The following is a 16367-nucleotide window of genomic DNA, read 5'->3' on the forward strand; positions in this document are numbered from 1 at the left end:
TTACTTCTATCAAGGCAGAAATGTGACCTTAATCTTTATATTCTCTTTGTCTCCCGCCCTCCCAGCCCCCCATCCTATACTCCAAATTGCTGCGAGGCCCAGCCTCCCTGAACCCAGGGTAAACTAGCACTCTTAACATCAGAGCATCCTCTTCTTCTACCTCAAAACACCGCATGGCACGCTTATTATTTAACAATTTAAAAGAATTCCAGTTAATTCTTGTTTGGCTAATCCTTTTCTGAAAAGCCAAGCCACTCCTTGTAATCATTTAAACACCCTGAGGGTATCACAAGCACCAGGGCTGTGAATCATCACTCCACAGTGACCTCCTCTGGCATTTGCTATGGAGAGAGAATCACGTCAGTCCCCACCAATTCTAAGCCTCAGCTTAAGACTGAACACATAATCGTATAGTAATTGTTTCCACCACTGGAAATGCTGTTACTCATAGTTATTTAAAGTTACTGTCTTCACTAAAGTCACCAGAGAGCCCCTTTACTGTGACAGGTTCCTTTGTAAGCTGACATTTCTACTTAGATGCACAACTGGACCCACAAATTTATCATTGACTTTTCCTTACCAGAGAGCATTGTAAGAAGTTGTTGACTTTTATTGGTCTTTATTATGGGATGTCTGGACAATATTAAAATATTGGCTTAACACGTCTCTTAATTCAGGGAGAACCTGTGCAGAGTTCTCTAAAATAATGGGTGGTTTCGAGTCATAGTGACACAGTCTTTCATGCTGCTGTTATCAGTAATATGAACACTATCACCATTATTATTTTGAAGTGGCTCTTTCAAATGCAGTCAACCCGGTATCCTGATTCTACTCCAGGAAGCAATGCTGAATATGCTTTGAAGGCATCGGATACATTTGTGAATTTGTGTAAGTGTTTTTACCTCTTTATGCCTCAAACGTCCCTATCTTTGAATTAAAGATAATAGTACTTGATTTCTGGATTAAAACAACAGTTCTCAGTTGGGGAAGATGGGCACAGTTTTGCCCACCAGAGGACATATGTCCACATCTAAAGACATTTTTGTTTGTCATAACTCAAGGGTGCTAGTGATTGAAACCCAAGATGCTGAACATCCTACCCCGAAAAGGACAGTCCCCCACAACAAAGGATGACTGGTTTCCAATATCAATAATGTCAAGGCTGAGAAACCCTGGGTTCAGATAATGATTTTTTTGGTCTTTTTTATTTTATTTTATTTTTAAGAGAGAGAGGGAGGGAGAGAGAGAGAGAGAGGAGAGAGGCGCAGAGGGAGAGGGAAAAAGAAAATCTTAAGCAGGCTCCTCACCCAGCAGAGAACCCCATACAAGGCTCAATCTCACAACCCTGAGATCATGACCTGAGCCAAAATCAAGAGTTGGATGCTTAACCGACTGAGCCACCCAGGTGTCCCAGAACAATGGTATTTTAAATATGTGAGTGTAGAGGTGCCTAGCTGGCTTAGTCGGTAGAGCGTACAACTCTCGATCTCAGGGTTTTTGGTTTGAGCCCCACATTGGGTGTAAAGATTACTTAAAAAGAAAATCTTTTTAAAAAATTAAAAAAAATAAAATATGTGAGTATGTACATGCGTGTTTGTACATGTCTATACATATAAAGTAATGAAATATATAAATACAAATGATACATATTGATTATCTAAAAAAGTGTGGATACTTCAACAAATGTTAAATTTTTTTGCTCTAAACCCTTCACAGCACTTTTAATCTGGATAAGTTTTCATACACTGTTTAAGCAAATTCTGATAGTTCCCACTGTCACAATTCCCAAATGTCTTAACGTCTTTTAGCATATCCTTTTATTTTTTTAGAAATCACATAGATGTGATTACAATTGAAATGTGGCTTCAACTACCCATATGATCAAATTCTCATCCTTCTCGTACGTGTAGCAACCCTTGTTAGGTATCTTCTAAAGAACACACTGAAGCTCACCTATTTAACTAGTTTTGACTTAATTTGGGGTGCTTTATTAGCAAACAGTGTAAGACAAAGTAGCTAGTATAATACAGAGTGATGTTTAAATTAGTTTACAATTTGCTTAGCCTCATCTAGAACTGCACCGAACAAAGCCACTCAGAAACGTCAGCTGTGTTCCTAACCACTGTAACAAATTGTCGCTTGAACGCTGCACACCTAATGACTTCAAATTAGCTTCACTGCGATATCGCCTGACAGTTCGTTACGACTGTTAGCAACATAGCTGGCGTATCATGACCAAGAAATTGGTTTCAGTGTGGGCTGGGAAAGGGACTTCCATCAATTTGATTAAAGAAATTACTGTAGCATTCCAAGCATAAAGACAAACTAGTTTAAGGAGACAGAAGTAAGTTCACCATACCAGAAAAACATTGCTCATCGTTCAAAAACTTGTTTACAAATTACTTGAAGATCAAAGTTCAAACAAACAAAAATAATCCAGGTAGGTTGCTAAAATTCTCAACACTTGTGACCAGGTGTGTTTACTGATGTTATGGGATGGGCCAGGAAAGAAAAGGAATAGGATACTTTAAAATACTACTTTTAAGTTACCACCTGAGAAGGTTTAGGTTGTCTATTTAATATTTATTTTTACAACTTGTGTACAAATTCATGGTAAATATCTAATTGTCAGCCAAAGCTGCGCTGGTAAATACGAACAGCAATTCAATGTAAACAGCCACCATGAACAACAAAATGAGTGATTCTTAAAAGGAAAAAAAAAGGTACGTTAGATGTGTGCTGACAAAGACATTTTTTAAAGTGAAAAGAAAAAAGCGAAGGATTTCTTTAGGAGAAAGCTCAGAATTTTAAGAGGGAGAAAGATATATTTTTTTAAAAGTTATATTCTCTTTACCTTATGTTGGCAATAGTACCTTTGCATACGAAAAAAAAAATAACCAGAGTTCAAGGTGGTACAGACAGAGAAAGGTTTATGATTCTATTAAGGTCAAGCAAAGCTCGAAATTAAGTATGATAAAAGCAATGTAAAGGTTAAAAAATACAGTAATGAGAAATTTTTAGATTCACCTAAAACTACATATTAGGGAATTACTGAAACCTTTTCTGTTTCATTTTTTTTTCTTTTCAGAAAATGTACCTGGAATATGCTTCGCCCATCCAATGATAACCACCAACTCGCGGTCAGCCAAGTCACACAGGGTAGTGAGAGCTTTGATGTCACTGTCGGGGACAGTAGGGTCAGGCATGGCATAGATCTTCTCCGGTTCGGCCACCAACAAATGTGAGACAATCTTGTTATCTGCAGGATCAGACCAGAGCACTACAAGATCACTAGCAGCATCATCCCTCTTTCCCAAACCCTTAAGTATGCTGCGTTTTGACAAATCATTCCAATCGCCTACAATAAACCCCAACTATTCTGTTTCTGGTTCAATATATGCAGAGTAAACAGCATTCAGAAAAACTCAGAGGAAGAAATGAGCCACTGCAGTCGTAACGGAATGCATTCCTTTCTTCTTCTTTGCTCTACCTGCCTTTGCTGGAATGAAGCATCTGTCCTGTAATGAAATTTTTTATAGCAAACAGATAAGAGAAGTTAGATGCTTTCTGGGTTGGCTCTTTGATTCTTAAGTGGGATTTGGGAAAGCAGATTCAATAGTGTACAACATCTTTAAACTAAAAATCCACAGTCAGCCCCTGAAATATAGAACATAATGTGGAAGGCAAAGAACTACCTACGCCCATAGTCATAATGGGCACGAAAGTCATTAATTGTCTTAATTCCTTTAAAGAAGAGCAGAGGTCACAGCCCTTCTGCCTGGGTGAATTACTGACTATATAACTCTATCTCTGTGGGATGCATTAAATAGGAATTTCTCTCCTTGCTCTCCCTCCCCACACACCCAGCCAATCTTTCAAATACAGCCAACATCCGTTTCCAGAAAAATACTCGTATTTAAATGTTACAATATTTTCTCTTCGGAGTGTCTAATTCTTTAATCCTCTATTTTCATCTGTTGTCTTTAGCTCATTCTCTGGTTCAGATTTATCTGTCTGAAATTTGTGATATATGTTTTTAAAATCCTTCGTAAAATAAACACTAGAGACAAATGGAAAGCATCACATCAAATGTGTTTTATTGCTCAGGGGCATGTGAGAGTTTATGGAAAGGTGGTAAAGCCTTGCTAACAGAATGATTTTTCTTGTTGGCCCTATTTTCAATTTCTATATGTAGCTTTAGATTTTATACTTTCTTCTGAGTGAAGAGATACAAACGGGTAAGGATAAACCCAAATATTTCAGTGTTCTGTGTATTATTACTCTAGCAAGCCAGGGCATTAAATGGGACTTTCGTGAGCAAAGCCAGTTTCCTCTGTGTTTACTAGATAATTTTCCTTTCATTCTAAGTTTTTAACTTTTTTAGCCCCAAATGAAAAGACTGCATATATCTTAGAATTGAAAACATAGCATTCCCTTTAGTCTTCTTTAACGAAATGACAAGGAAATTATCCAAGCTATAATTAGCCACTTTTCTAACATTTTAACATTCTATTATTATGGCTGCTATATGAATTACATTTATTGCAAATAATCAACAGATAACCATTCATTGACAGTAATATTCAATTATCACCAAATTGAAAATGCAGATTTGGAGATTTGGGAGGAAATATTCCCAAACACCATATTTTGTAGGGAAAAAAATAAAAATAAATAAAGATTCTTTTTTTTTTTTTAATTTCTAGGATCTGTTAAGAATGGCATTTGTTTCTTGTATATGCTATGGAAACAACACCCTGTATTTTTAGTTACGCTTGGAAAAGTTTCAACTTTCATTGCTCTGACAATGCAACAAAACCTGTCAGCAACCGCGAGTTTTCTGAGGATTAGACGAAAATGCAGTATTTAATAAAGGGCACAAAAATGTGCCCAAAGGAAAGCCTGATTCTGGTTCTTTTCATCCTGGGAAGATGGTTACCTGCTTGACCCAAGTCAATGGATACTTGACCGGAAGGGTCGGAGAAATCTGGTTGAAGCTAAGAAATTCCCATCATTCAGAAAATGGAATAGCCAGCAGCACTGTTTCTAGGTAAATCTTATTTAATGTTTTCCTAATTAGAATCAATAGAACCCAATTTCCATTCTTGGGCTTCTGTAGTACACAAACAATCAGTCAGGGTCCAGAAATCTCCCTCTGCCACTTTCTCAGCAAAGCCCATGCACAGCCTCTTGACACTTATCTGACAGGATCTGAAAATTAAGTTTTATAAATGTTTGTTACAAAAACACACTAATTGGATGGACTAAGGAAAATTAACACAGAGGCCTTGAGATAATGAGTAATGATTTATTAGGAGTCCTCTTTATCTCAGACAAATGGAGCTCGCTGAAATTGCTATAATCTTCTTAAAGGTACTTGACGAGCCACTTCCCAATTCCTCAGGTTTACACTGAAAACCATAGATGTTCCTCCATCATGTGGACTTGCAAAACGGCCTAGAGCTCATTTTTCTCCCAGTCGAGGAAATTATCAATGGTTTCAGTCAATGTTCATGTAAAATGAATGAGAAATGGGCAGTCTGTATAATACTAAGTCTAAGTCTAGGAAAACTAACCTCTAATGAAATTAAGCATTAGTGTTTATTGCGTTTTATTGTATTATCAGAAAGTTTTTTACTGTAATGTGCAAAATCTGCTTAATGCAGTCCTAGATTGTATTTGCAGAATGCCAAACAGCTTATGCAGGCTAAGGAGGAGATGCCAGATTGGACAATTGAAGGTATAATCAACATAATGTTTTTTGGAAAGGCGAAAGGAAACTATGCCATATGTTCACTTAAGCTTTAAATTTTATGTAAAACTGGTTGTTTTTCCTTTGACATAGCTAACATGTCCTTTCATTTACAGTTCAGGGTCTCTTTTATTTATTTAACAGATCCCCATATGCTCACGTGTGTGATGCCTAGCAGCGACCCCTCCTGGAGAGTCGGAATGAGAAGCTGACACTTTCTCTTCCCTTGAAAGCAGATCAAACATTGCCCGTGTCTCTTCTACAACCACTATGGATGCAGCCTCCTCTGATAAGTGCTGGTTGTGTCTTCTTGAGACCGAGACAGCTAAATGTAGGGACTGTTTCCATCAAGCACTTCTCAGTGCCTTGTACAAACTCTATGCATAAATATCCTAAAAGGCTAGTTCTGTTGCATTAGAACTATGAACTGATTTTTCAGAAAATGGGATGCAGTTATTGCCTCAATCTACATCCCAGCTCCTTCTAGTTAATGACAAAGAGAATGGGGCTTGCGTTTTAGCAATGTACCCATCATCCTTTCAAATTGCAATCTGGCATTATAAAACCATGGACTCTTTAAAAACAATTCATAATGCCCACAAGGGCATCTGAGATAGAACCATCAACCTATGCTTGTTATCGGGAGGGCCTATTCTTATTTTAATCTATTGCTAGGTAGTGTGTTAACCTTCTATAGCACCAAATTAATGAGGCTCCTAATGTATTTTCATTGGGAGGTTGAGCAGTCATACTCATTTAGTTAGTGAAAACTACAAAAATCACTTTCTTGTGAAATCTGAAACTAACAGCTCCAATGAACTAATGATTACAGTATGATCCATTTTATGTACCTCTGGAAATAAAGATAACCAGTAAATGTAAAATTCGCACTATATAAGCTATGCCTTAATATGCTTACACTTCTACAAAATGACTAGGTGAAAAAAGGGCAGGGGAGAGAAAATCATAGGAAAAAAAAGGAAGAAGATAATTAGCGGAGTAGCTGTTGCTCCTCAAAGGCAATCCTTGGGAACAGAGCCACAGCCCCCCAACAAAGACAAGTCTCCTTGGAGTTGGTAGGGATGGGCATGCCAAAACTGATACACATAGAGCCAACTGGGAGGATTCTGTGTGCTGGAAAGCCAGACACGTCTGCTGTACTTACATGGCTTTTTGGCTGGCTGAACCAGCTGAGGGTTCAGGTAGGGGCTGTTCTCCGCATCTATTCTGCGCTTGTACTTCTGCCGACCTCCACGTACTCTGTCAAGACGCACCCCTGTGGGCAAAGACAGGCACTGGCTTACTGCTGACGTATCCATCTTTGAGACCAGTCAAATACATAGAGTATCACCCATGGGTGCTGTGGAGACAGACTGCAGAACACAGAATGGTCCAGAGGTACTGGAGGAATGTTTAAAAAAGTGGTGGCTAAACCAAAATGGCCAGTGGTTGGAAACCAAATCTGGGAGAGCATGACAAACCTGAAACACATTTCATGCAAGGCCATCAAAATCACATTTATATACCAAAGGAAAGGCACATTTCCATGGGAGTTAATACAAAGAAACTGTTACTTGGTACTAGCCTAGTTTCTCAAATTAAAGACAATGGCAATCTGGTATCCTTTTTACCAGTCACCCATGAAAGCTGACCGCGTAAGAGTGATCCATCCCTCCCTAGTCTACCAGAGGGTTCACTACGGACCCATGGAATTTAAGTGAACTGAAGACACCTTCATGCTGTGGAAAGCTGGAATTACACTCTGCAAGATGAGATGTAAGGCTTGTTCCCTATTATAATGTCAACATGTCTCAGAGGAGAATGTTATTTACATTTTGGCACACATTTGTTTTTTCTTCCAAATGAGAGAAAACTGGGAGTAAGTTTGGACTAGACATGGGACAGAAAGAGGAGCTTCCTGAAAGAATTCAGAAGGCTAGGATGTCGCAAGAGGGCTGTGCTCGTGAGGCAGAGCTAAGGGTGAAGCCAGAAAAGGAGGTAGACAGGCAGTTACTAAAACTTCCCAAAGAGTGATGGGTTGGGTCAAGATGCAGCAGTTTTTGCTGGCATGGGATTTAAAAGATTGAGGAAAGAGGTAAAAGGTAAAGAAAGGAATTAAAAATAAATGTTTCATGTATAGGGGGGAGTGGTGAGAAGAGCTTGTTAATAACTTGGTTACCAGTCTGTCATGGTGAAGTTTAGGACAGGACCATGTAACACTTTATCTAATACAGAGGTTACTTGGGAGTAAGAGCAAGGCAGAGACTCATTCTATGATATTATCTTAATTGATAAAACAGTGTAACATCATCCCTTACTAAATTCAACCGAGTAGTTCGCTGTACATGGTGTTTCCCAAAATGTTTAGAAAATAGATTTGGTTCCACAGCATCATCAGTATGATTATTTTACTGAAAGGCCTCTCAGAGCCTTTAAAATGCAAATGACCTCTGTAAGACTCTCAGAAGGAGATACAGCCTATGCAATGCTTTGCAAACCAATTTTACCAAAGATCTGGTCTTGGGAATATTTATGAATATCCCATGGAACATGTGAATTGTGGGTTCTCTGAGTTATGCGACACAGTTTGGGAAACGCTGACACAGTTCTGTGTGAACCCTGAAGTGAATATAGATACTCGAATGTTAAGGATTACTATTCTATCATGAGATAAAGTAAAACACAATTTTTCATATTATCTTAATAATACAACTTTAAGAGTTGATTATCTTTCAATGAAACACGGAAATACACACTTGTTTCTAGATAAAGCCTGAAATGTCATACTGAAACGTCCGAGCAGCATTTAAATGAAATCAGGAGATGACTTCAAGAGCAATTAAGTAGGTTTTGACAGCAAATTTCACAAAACAAAGACATTAGTATAGTGCCTAAGTATTTACTGAAAATAGTAGCGCTTGTGAGTCGCGAAGAAGCTGTATTTCCTTACTGCTGCTTTTAAAGCACTTTCTGCCTACAGTAGAGCTCTGTTCCCTTGTTCATCTAATTTCTAGTGTACAAAACTAGATGGCAAACAAACTGTGTAACTGGGATACTACACTTCATTGTATTAGGATGTTGATTTCATAGAGATGAAACACAGAATACAAAGAACAGAAATATTTAATCAAAATGTTTAAAATACTGTAAATCAAACACTATAACTGAAGATTCTACCTCTATTGCACTTGACAACACATAGGTTTAAACCGTAATTTCTCACTGGTAGGAATAAATGCAAAGGATACATTGAGTTAAAAAAGAAATACCTATCTATAAAAAAATGAAGAGCATTCAGAGGGAAAAAAAAAGATATTAAAAGGCACCAGATAAGAATATTTTAATGTAATTGTAAGTACTCCTATTTTATAGAAAATGTCTTGGGTTATCTAGTCTAAAATTGTTTGCCTTGCATCTATCAAAATGCAATATGTATCATCAATTTATATAAACTTGTTAGCCAGATCCACAGTCTGTTATAATGATTTTGTGAAAAGATTAAAGATCCCCCTTTTAATGTTTCCAACTATAATAGCATAATAATTTACTCCTAAATATTAGGTGAAGAATATGTTTTAAAAAAATAAAGCATAGTTTCCAAGGCAGAATGGTTGAGTTTTTTTTCTGGCTCTTTAATTAACTGGCTCTGTAAACTTGGATGAGTTCCTTTTTCCAAATATAAGATGGATATAAAGACAATATCCTTCTGGATGTTTTGCTGTAATGATCCAATATTATATTTACATAATATATTAATATGTTTGGATATGATACACATGCATTATTAAGATATGTCATAAACCTTAAAATGCCAAGGAAAATAAGGAGGTTATTGTGTCTGTTTTGTTGAAATATTGCTATATTACTTCACTGATATATATTTTGCATCATGATCATTTATTAAAAATCTATCCCCATGGAATAATGGTCTACCTTGCCTCAGTTCTGAGGGAAACAGATTGAGGTATGATGGAGTGGTAAGATAATTCAAAGGGTACAAGCCAAATAATCATACTCATTTGATGTCTAAATGATTTATAGAATTACTTGGTATCCCATTCTATGTACTGCTCATCCCTGTCATTAATAATGTCATTTTAGATATTATTTTAGAATAGATACAGAATCGAATCCAAATTCTACCAAAAATGAGGATGCTATCCCCTCATGTGTGCTTACCTATAAGCACACAGTACAAACTTAAGCAGAGACCTGACAATTATCCAATTCACCTAATGCATTTAAAAGTCTCCAAATAGTTTAGCAGACACAAGGATAAACAACAGTATTTATAATCAGGACCTAGGAAATCCAGATTTGCCCTAAAGAGACATCAATCGAATCCAAAGTGACGAAGCCTGTCTCTTTCCTTCCTCAGTCCGTCGAAATACAAACCATTTCTGTCTGGACTTCACTAGTAATCAGTTTTGAAAAAGTTGAAAAGTAAGATTTCTCCCAGGAAATAAGATACCCACAATGTTCAATGTGTGACAGGATTTGAAGTTAATTAAGGCAATTGGATTTTCTATTCATGTGGAGACCCCTATTATCTTTTTTTTTTAAATAAAAGATTTTAAGAGTTGGCATTACCTACCAAGTAGAATGTTTCACATCGCTTCTTCTTTCACATACTGCATGTGCCTACCTTGCCACAAGGGAATTACAAATCTTCTACATTGTCAGAATTTACAAAATTGAGAAAGCAAGAATAGGGCAAGGAGGGAAAAAAATACGCCATGAGGCAAATAAACGCCAAGAGAAGTAAAACAGTTCAGAGGCAGGTCTTCTTAGGTCAGCTCATTTTAAGTCTACGTTTTATGCCCAAATGCAAATTTTCCAATTTTATACAGTCCAAAGTCAAACGTATTTTTCACATTTTTAATAGCACAAAGTCAGAGGCATTTCATAGGGTAATAAAAGATCTCCCCTTCAGAGAATTATACAAGGATACCCTAGCCTACTTTTCTAAATTAAAGACCAGGCTTTTACAATGTTGTTCCCAAGCAAAGGTTTGCTCAAATTATTAATTACGCAGACCCTTGGAATACTTAAGAAAGATGCAGACAGTCACGTTAAAGTGATAATACTTTTTAAGAGATAGTGAAGTTTTTTAAAGATTAATTTAATGAATGCTAAGTAAATCGTTGTGTTAAGTACATGTTACCACACACGTCTTGTAATTGAGTTTTTGAGATCAGCCTGGAAAAGCAAGCCTTCTGAAACAAGAAGGTAAAGAAGGTGGGAACTTTCCCCTCCACTCTAGGTCTTCTTGATACCGCAGTTGCCTTTGCTGCAGAAGGAAACCACGCTCCTTCCCTTGGGGAAGAGAGGTACCTAGCAGCGCCCTTGAATTCTCCTGAGATTCCTGTGAGGGAACCACCGTCAACAGAGGATAGAGAAAATCCCTTTGAGGAGCTGTAGGCAAAGAAGCTAAGGCAGATTAGCAGTATCAGACAGCAGTGGGTCATTTTAGTGGCAGCCTCTGATGGGGTTCTCCTTCGGGACAATGTCCTAAAAGAGCATACCAGTTTAACCGAGAGTACTTGTGCATATTTATAGGTTGCTCTTACAGGGATGAGTGAAAGTTATTTGTATATTCACACATATACTCCAGCGAGAAACTAATCATATTAAATTGTTGAGGATTGTGTGAGAAAATAAAATGTACCAACCCCCAGCTATCTTCAACTACCATGGCCCCTCTCAAAATAGACAGACATACTGTTACCCTCGCTTCCTGATTCAGCAGTCTTTATTCCTCATACCTACATTTTCCTCCCAAGCCATGTCTTCATTATTAATTGAATGAATCAATCTCCGCATGAAGTGTCTTGGAATACACCAAATATCAGCCAGTTACTAGCAGTCATTGGCTGTCAAGAGCTTATTATAGTCTAGGCAACGGGTTAATTGTTTTACATATATGAACACATTTAAGCCTTATAGCAATCCTATGGGGGGGTGCTATGATTATCCTGGTTTACAAAATGAGAAAGCCGGAACAAGCGCGCAAGAGGCAGAGACAGGGGTGGGAGCTGGGAGAACGGCTGCAGAGTTTAAGTGCTATGTTTATACTGCTTCCCTGCCATCAAATTCTATTTTTGGAAAAGAGCATTTGGTATTTACTCCAAAAGCTAGAACTGCAGGCATATACAACCCGATCATCACGGTAAACAATACTTTCGGCACGATGCGGGGTCCCTCTGCCTAGGTAGGAAGGCAGAACGCTGGGTGAGCGGGGGGAGATGAATGCTCTTACTCAACAGAAGGGCTAGTGATTGTGCATCACTCCATAAAGGGGGGGACAGGACTTGAACAAGTTTACAGCTGTGAGACTGTGGACAAACCGAAAATAATAAAAAGATTCCGTGTCTCTGCTTTTCCACCGAGGCAGGGGCCCAAAGACATTCATTTCCTTCCTCCTTCTGCTATTGCAAATGAGACAAGCCTGTTTTGCCTGGGCCACGGATGCAGAGCAACCTTCTGGCTGCATTTTCAGCTCATGAGGGAGGCCCAGACAGCAGCGGCTTTTCGACCAGACACCCCTGGTCTGGCTGAGGCTTACATTTACTTCCGCCGGAATATTATGGCAACAATTCAGGAACTTTGGAAATGGCCTAGCTGCGTGTGGAAACGCTCTGAGTTCTGCTGAAATAATAGGAGAAAATCACACAGGGAGAAAAAATGCATATCCATTAGGTGGGCTCTTTTTTTTTTTTTTTTTAACTGAGTCCTTAGTCACTAAAAGAGATAAAAGCCATGACTCACATTAAAGCTTTCTTGCTCTACAGATGAATTAACAATTAGCAAGGGGAAGTCTTTCGTTTTGGTCTCCTGATAGCTATCTGGACTATTAAACATGTGGGGCTTGCATAGGCAATTACAAAGGCTTCCCTCTGTTTCAGATTCAAGGTGCATCCAAAATACATCTGTAGATTTCTGCGCATAGGACTTCCTCCTCCATTTTTGCAGAGTTCACGTGATTCACTCTTCTTGCCTGGTTCAGAGGTATGCGCTAAATTTATAATCTGGGTTGGAGCTGAAATCAAAATGACAGAAATTTGAAATAGCCATAGACAAAATATTTTGCAGGGGAAATGTTGTTCCATCAGGGGTAAAGCTGCTTCATCTGAAGCATGCAGCCCTAATCTATGACACATACAGGTACAAATTAGGTCATCTGCAACAGGTGACAAGTTTTAATTGAATGTCTTCTGTCTGCAATTCTGACAAAAGGTGAATGGAAATAAATGAGTCTGGCGACACGGCCCTGAGCCTTACAATACCCAATATCTCATTATTTTTAAACAGCTATCTATAAACTGATGCTGACAAGCCTTGAACCTTTTATTTCTGCTCAAGATGAGGTGGTTGTGAGGGGAAAAAAAAAAAAAAACAGAAAAAGAAAAAGGGGCATCCAGAACATTACATTAAACATGCAATACGTACCATTATCACTTCCCTGATGTAATTAAAGGAAATCTCCTATTCAAAAGGCACTATTTCTTACTTTACTTCATGTCAGAGAGAGAGAGGGGGAGGGAGGGAGGGAGGGAGAGCATGCTTGGCCTGCACTTGCTAAACATAGAGACAACCTTTAAAGACAAAAAGAAAATTTTCCCTTTCCTGCTTTTTGCCTGTTAAAAATTTCATAAACTATTGAAAGAGATATCGCTGTGACTTATGCCTATCTATTTTGTCTTGTTACTCTTTAATACCAGTGACTCTCCCCTTTATCCTTTTTGAAATTGCCTTCTCATATGAATAAAGTTATGAGTTAGTGGGTAAAGACATGAAATGTGGTCGCACATCAACATCAGGAAAAGTGATTCTACTAATTCACAATTAAATGTGACACCAGCAGCAATAAGTTTAACACAATAATAACAGTAATAACAGTGCACAGCACCCCATGGGGATGCTCTGTGTAAACAGAAGCACAAATATTATTTATGCAAAATTCAATGCCCTGTAAAAATGAATTAAATATGAAATCAACCAAGCTGGGTTTACAAGTTGCTGGGTTGAGAGCCAGAGTCACTTTGTTTCATTCAATGGGGAGGAAGACAGGAGGAGGAGTCTAATGACCAAAAAAGCACATGTGGATTTCAAAGAGAATACAGGTCTGGGGGGTGGGGTGGGGGGAGTGAAAATAGGTAACAGGGAAAGGCAGCAGTGAGTCTGGAGGTCATTTGGTTTCATTAGGTGTGACTCGAGATCAGACGGATACCCAGCAAAAAGCTTTTGAAGCTCAAAAGAGAAGCACATGATATTTTTAGCAGAAGAAAACTTAAAGTCCTGGCCAATTTGTCAGTAATTCACCGAAGGTATTATAAATGTACCACCAGACTCAAGCAGAGATGCTGAGAGCCAATTATAAGATACCAAAGTGACATATGATGTTTAATAATATTTTTCTGGTTATGTTATTTTGGCAACAATTGAGATTCAAAATAAAGTACGTCTCATACAAAAAAACATAATATACATATATCCAGGTCATGTAAAAAAAAGAATTATACCTAGCACACAAAATATGCAGGGAAAAAAATCAGTTCGATAGATTAAATGTTCATGTAATATTAATGTATACATGCCCAAATCTCATACCAGTGAGAAATTTTCTTATGACACTAAGACACTCATTTCTTATTTCTTGTGATACTGGCAGCAATAGTTTTAATACGATAATAATAGTAATAACAGTGCACAGCACTCCACGCGGATGCTCTGTGTAAACAAAAGCACAAATCCTATTTATGCAGAATTCAGTACCCTGTAAAAATGAATTAAATATGAAATTAAACAAGCTAGTTTTCGAGTGGCTGGGATGAAAGCCATGGTCACTTTATTTCATTCAATGGAGGGGAATATAGTGGAGTCTAGCAGCTCCACTGAAGGTCTGGTGTGGAGTCAACAAGTGGCATGGACTGAATGTGTCTCACCGAAAGTCCTATGTTGAAATGTAATCCCCAGTGTGATGGTATTTGCAGGTGAGGTGTTGGGGAGGAGATGATGTCATAAGGGTGCAACCCTCATGATCGGATTTGTGCCCTTATAAAAGAGACCCCAGAGAGCTCCCTCGCCCCTTTGTCCATGAGGGACAGAGAAAAGAGGGTTGTCTATGAACCAGAAAGTTCACCACACAGTAAATCTGCCAGTTTCTCCATCTTGGACATCTCAGCTTCTAGAACTGTGAGAAGTAGACTTCTATTGTTTGTAAGCCACCCAGTTTCTAGTATTTTGTTACAGCAGCCCACATGGACTAAAAGAAGAAAGGAAGGAACATAAAAAAGGAGTCGGAGAGCTAATCTACAATGGGTTGACTCAGGGTCTGATATAAAATAAAGAAAATACACTGGCCTCCATCCCTATCATCAACTCCATATTCCATCACTAACCCCCTTTCACCTGCCAATGGGTTGTTAAATATCTGTGAGGCAAGTTAATGGAGAAAAGGAAAGGAAAAACGAGAGTATGAGAGTTAGCACGAGTCTTGTAGAAATGCAAAAGTAGAGAAGACAAGCATGTAAGAATCGGAGTACGTTCCCAGTTGCCCTTGGCGCTGAGATGTCCACAGCACCACGTGGCCACGCTGGGCCCATTTTCAAGCTAAAACTTTTCTCCCTCAAAGTTGGCAAATTAGATTATTGAGGAATTTAAGACCTCATGAGAAAAACTGGGGTAGAAGAATCATGAGTGGAAGTGATAATAAGAAAGCACCTTTATAAAAATAATACTCACTAAAATTAAATAAAGAAAAATATTAAAAGACTATCAGTAGCAGGGGCACCCAGCTGGCTCAGTCCATGGAGCATGCAACTCTTGATCTCAGGGTCGTGGGTTTGAGCTCCATGCTGGGTGTAGAGATCACTTAAAAAAAATCTTAAATAGGGTGCCTGGGTGGCTCAGTTGGTTAAGCGACAGCCTTCGGCTCAGGTCATGATCCTGGAGTCCCTGGATCGAGTCCCGCATCGGGCTCCCTGCTCGGCGGGGAGCCTGCTTCTGCCTCTGACCCTCCCCCCTCTCATGTGCTCTCTCTCTCATTCTCTCTGTCTCAAATAAATAAATAAAATCTTTAAAAAAAAATCTTAAATAAAAAAAGACTATGTTAAAGTAATGTTTCTTGTCCAATTAATTCTCATTTATCATCTTTTGATCTCTTGAGTATTTTCAGCATCTCTGTTCTACCTGGTTTCAGCAAGATGACTATAAGCTCAGTTTGCTGGAGACAATATGCATATAAAAAGGAAAAAAAATGTTTACATCCAGTTTTCAAGCCAAACATTTAATGACATATTTAGTTTACTACTCTGAGAATCTAGGTTTTAATAAGGAACTACTCCAGACTCATGCTTAATTGATAAACAATGTTGAAGATTTGGGGGAGAGTTATGCATAATGTAAACACATCAAAATGTTCTGTCAAGGAAAGTAACAAATAGGGAAGTGCATACTCGGAGAGCCAAAGAAAGGTGTACGTTTATTTTTTTTAATTTTTTAAACATTTATTTTATTTATTTGAGAGAGAGAGAGAGCACGAGCAGAGGTAGGGGCAGAGAGAGAGGGAGAGAAAGTGGGAGAGAATCCTCAAGCAGACTTGGGGAGTGTAAAG

The 16367-nt window shown here is 38.3% G+C and overlaps 1 protein-coding gene across 4 annotated transcripts in view; it reads right to left on the reverse strand.

The window, feature by feature from the left end:
* Positions 1-16367, reverse strand: part of ESRRG (estrogen related receptor gamma) — a 569800-nt gene that overhangs the window by 56954 nt on the left and 496479 nt on the right. For all 4 annotated transcript variants that reach the window (XM_006736794.3, XM_081825170.1, XM_006736791.3 and 1 more), the window contains 2 exons: positions 6918-7028; positions 3098-3259 (listed from right to left, as the gene is read on the reverse strand). In XM_006736794.3, coding sequence (XP_006736857.1) covers positions 3098-3259; positions 6918-7028 — 273 coding nt within the window. The remainder of the gene's footprint in view (positions 1-3097; positions 3260-6917; positions 7029-16367) is intronic.

Source organism: Leptonychotes weddellii, chromosome 6, assembly GCF_054177405.1.
Source record: "Leptonychotes weddellii isolate Sample4059 chromosome 6, ASM5417740v2, whole genome shotgun sequence".
NCBI classification, from domain to species: Eukaryota; Metazoa; Chordata; class Mammalia; order Carnivora; family Phocidae; genus Leptonychotes; species Leptonychotes weddellii.